This window comes from Notothenia coriiceps, unplaced genomic scaffold (assembly GCF_000735185.1).
Source record: "Notothenia coriiceps isolate Sejong01 unplaced genomic scaffold, NC01 NC01_scaffold00037246, whole genome shotgun sequence".
NCBI classification, from domain to species: Eukaryota; Metazoa; Chordata; class Actinopteri; order Perciformes; family Nototheniidae; genus Notothenia; species Notothenia coriiceps.
Window position 1 is genome coordinate 12092471 of NW_011369947.1, and position 4411 is coordinate 12096881.

The following is a 4411-nucleotide window of genomic DNA, read 5'->3' on the forward strand; positions in this document are numbered from 1 at the left end:
AGTCACCCCCAGAGTATGTGTAAAACTTTTTTTTTTTTATTTGTCGATCCGTTCTTGAGTTATAAATTATTGGTGTTTTTGGCGCCCCCTATATTCCAAACTGTGTGCCTATTCCCCAAGACAGACTGAACCTAGCCACCAAAATATGTGATGTTTGGATCCATTGTTGATGAGTTATGAGCATTTCTTTCTAAGCCCCGCCTTTTTGCGAGTACGTTTTGATTGACGGCGGCAATATTTATCGTCCTAACATGCTCATTTTCTACGGTAATGTGTCTGACCCTCCACCGATGCTGTATACGAAGTTTAGTGTTGAAAAACTGAAAATTGAAATTTAAGTGAATATTTAACTGTTTTGAACATTATGCTAATTTAAATTAAAAAAAATGTAGGCGGAGCTCAGGGTTCAAGAGGATTATTTGTAGAGCAGGTCCACCCGGATATGTGTGCGACATTTCAGGTCATTCGGAGTTACGGTGTGACTTTGTAAATTTATTCCGAAATGGGATTTTGATAGGTGGCGCTAGTGAGCAAGTTGAAATATTTTAACCCATTGACTCCAGAATGTTGTAATTTTTACCGGTCCTGGCGTCCGTGCAAAATTATACAACTTTTTGAGCATTTTAAAGGCCTCAAAAGCAGGAAAGATGGCGACTAAAAATAATAATAAGAATTCGTGCAATAACAATAGGTTCCTAGCACTCCGTGCTCGGGCCCTAATAAGAAAAAGAATAATACCACCAATAACAATAGGTTCCTCGCACTTCGTGCTAGGACGCCGTCGGGTCCTAGCGCTCCGTGCTCGGGCCCTAACAAGAGGCCTCAAAAGGCTCACTGTACATCTGAGGTTAAAAATGAACAATTAAAGACTGACTCTGCCTGTTTCTGCGGTCTCTGCATGGATGAGTTTCTGCAGCTCGTTTGGTTTCTTCTTCTCTTGTTGCTCCCCATGTTTCTTCTGACTGCAGTTGTGTCTCCTCACTGAGCGGCCCCTCGGGTTTTCTCCGTCTGCTGATATGATGCTGATCTGTCTGTAAAGGGAGAACATATTATTTCAATGTATGGCATTTCATTAGAAAAAGCCACATTCAAAAACTCCACTAGAAAAGCATTCCATAATATGTCTAAAATGATTCATTAAAGTTTTTATGAGAGAAAAGGCAAAGGAAGGAAACAATAGTATTTCTCTACCTTATAAAATTCCGCTTGGTTTCATTGACCACCGGCTCATTGTCCACCATGTCTGCGTGGTTGCTAAGGGCGTCGTCAGGGAACAGTTCTTCATCCTGAATTATCTCCTCTGTGAAGCAATGAAGCAGTATGTTATACAGCTCAAGCAGAAAATATGCAAAATGAGGTAAATAATATAAGGAAGTGATGGTCTACCAGCGGGCTCTTCCTCCTCCACGAAGTCCTCCATGGAGTAGTTCCTGAGGAACTCTGCGAAGGCCCCGTTCTGTTTGAGCAGCTCCTGGTAGGAGCCCATCTCTGACACCCGGCCATCCACAATCACAATGATGTTATCCACCTGAGGCAGGAAGCTGATGCCGTGGGTCACCAGAATACGTGTCTGGAGTTAACAAGAAAAAAAAACATTGTCATTTAATAAAACACATATATTACAAAACTACAGACAAGCATTGGCACATTTTTTCTTTTTACAAGAGAAAAACATTCAAAAATAACAATTTATAAAATAGAATGAATTTACAAATGTAATAAAATTAAAATAAACTGATACAAATCTATTCAGTGTTGTAATGAATATATTAATGATTAATGCTCCAAATGTAACCTTTAATAAGTGTTTTAGTATTGCACAGTTGAGTAGCATCAGCCTCAGTAATGTAGGCATTGCACAGTTTAAAATGGCGATTCTGGACTTTTTAAATCACAAACTAATGGAAAGATAAAAACCCGGATAAGGCTCTCCCACCTTGCCCTTCAGACACCCCTCTGGGCCGATGAGGTTGTCAAAGATGTGTTTGGCTACGTGTGCGTCCACAGCGGACAGCGGGTCGTCCAGCAGGTAGATGTCAGTGTCGCTGTACACAGCCCGGGCCAGACTCACCCTCTGCCGCTGCCCCCCCGACAGATTGATGCCCTGCAGGACACAGACACGTCACTCATTAAGGAAACGCTTGTTCTTATTTTTACAGGAGTTACTCAATTATTATGTTTAAAAATGCAAGTGGAGCACTGTCTTGAAAAAAAAAAAAAAGCCTGCATCCCAGCTTTCCAGAGGGTTCCATATATTTTGTTACAAAAAGTGTTGGAAGCTTTAATTTACCAAATATATTTGAAAATGGGGCTCATTAACAAATGAATACTGTGTAATATATTTGTACAATATAAGAAAAGCACAAGTTTCATGTTTGGGCCATATTCCATTATACTTTTTGAATTTGCTGCGGGCTAATAGAAAATTTACCACGGAACACATTTGGCCACCGGGCCGTGGTGTGGACACCCCTGCTCTACATGCACAATAAACAGAAATACTTTAATAGAAAACTCAATTTTCGACAGGTTGTTAGGAATAAAATGTTCTATAAATGAGGTGAAACATTTGAAATACATTAACTTAAAAATAATTACGTTTTTCTTTTTCAATGAATATGTTTAAATATGCAAACTAAAATGTGTGCTTATTTGCATATGGAATAGAAAACATTGGATTAGGCCAATGAGGAAATGTTTGATATCTCTCTATATCACTCCATAATCATAAAAAACTGTCACAAAAAACTATTTCCACCAGGTTTAACAAAATAAAATGTTCTATAAATCAGTTAACAATGAAAAATAAAACTTCTGGATACTTCACACTAGTCAGACGGAGACTTGTTATGGAAGTCTCCCTCGAATCAATTTCAAAATGTTTTTCTCTTTAATGTCGGAAACATCAGAAACCATGACCAAAGCTCACACCAGAAAACAGGAACAAAAAGTGGTTTTTTTATTACGAGAATGGAAACTGAAAGTGTTTTTTAGAGAGAGAATGGAAAATGAAAGTGTTTTTCAGTAAAAGAATGGAAAGCGAAGTGTTTTTCTCTTTGTACCTTCTCTCCTATCTCGGTCATATCCCCTCCAGGAAGCACTTCCAGGTCAGGAGTTAAGGCACAGGCTTCCAGAACGCAGCGGTACTTTTGCTCATTGTAGTCTTTCCCGAAGAGGATGTTGTCCCGCAGCGTGGCGTTCTGGATCCAGGCCTGCTGCGGGACGTATGCTACTGAGCCCTGAGGAGAGGAGAGCCCACACACTGGTAGTTAGTAACCTTTAACAAGTCTTTTGTCCCAATAATTAACAGTATCTAAAGTATATCCTATGCTCACCTTTTAATGTACTGACTCAAGACACGTATTACCATCTATTTCAATTCCTCACTTAGTAACCACAAGCCCTTAAGCTCAATTAATAACACAATAAGCTTTTGGGAATTTATCTGAACCAAAAATGAAAAACAACAAGCAAGGCTTTTCCTTCCTGCTTCCAGTATTTACGCTAAGCTAATCGCTGCTGGTTAAAGTTTCATATGAAGCAGGCAGACAGAGTTGTGTCAATTTCTAATCAAAGTCTCCACAAGAGGGCAAATTCCCAAAATGTAATATTAATATAATCAGTTTTTCTACTACCATAACTAGGGGAAACACTTATTATGATCCACTGAAAGACAAAGTAACGGAAATGAGTAACTCATTGTATTAGAACTGGTGTTTAATAATAAGTAAGCCTCTCAAAGAGATTAGTTTTTGTGTTTAGTTTGTTTTGTTCATAACATTTGCAATGACTTGTGAACCCTCTGAACCACTTGTATGGTTAGTTGTGCAAACAGTGCTATATTAATAAAGTGTGACTGATTGATTCCCCTCTTTATTCCATCTTTTGTGATAAGTGTACACCTAGTGCCAATGAATAAAAGAGCGGGTCACTCTCTCATAACGTGTGGAATAAAATGTTACTTAATAAAAAAAGAAATGTATTAAGAAATTCAGCAACGAATCTAAAGTTGGTGTGAATAAACAAAGGGTTGAAATGCTAAAATGCTCTTAAGAGCTCAGTTGAGTGAGGTGATCATTCTATATTGAGTCATCAATGTTAAATTACACAACAGTAGATTGGATCAAATATACTTTGATCATCCCAAATTGAGATTTGTTTAGCATGTTAACCAGCAGCGATTAGCTTAGCTTAAATTCTTGAAACAGGGAGGAAAAGCCTTGCTTGTTGTTTTTCATTTTGGTTCAGATAAATCCCCAAAAGCTTATTGTGTTATTTATTGAGCCTAAGGGCTTGTGGATACTTTTAAAAGTGAGGAATTGAAATGAATTGAGGAATTGAAATATATGTTAATACGTGTCTTGAGTCAGTACCTTAAAAGGTTAGTATATATATATATATATATATATAT

General features: G+C 38.0%; 1 protein-coding gene across 1 annotated transcript in view; it reads right to left on the minus strand.

Annotated features, from left to right (window-relative positions):
• LOC104966417 (canalicular multispecific organic anion transporter 2-like) overlaps positions 1-3269 on the minus strand; it is a gene marked incomplete at its 5' end in the record, with an annotated part of 6299 nt that extends 3030 nt beyond the window's left edge. Inside the window, 5 exons of the mRNA XM_010795604.1 lie at positions 875-1031; positions 1192-1300; positions 1387-1570; positions 1937-2104; positions 3063-3269. Of these exons, the coding sequence (XP_010793906.1) occupies positions 875-1031; positions 1192-1300; positions 1387-1570; positions 1937-2104; positions 3063-3269 (825 nt within the window). The remainder of the gene's footprint in view (positions 1-874; positions 1032-1191; positions 1301-1386; positions 1571-1936; positions 2105-3062) is intronic.
• Between the last annotated feature and the right edge of the window lie 1142 nt (positions 3270-4411).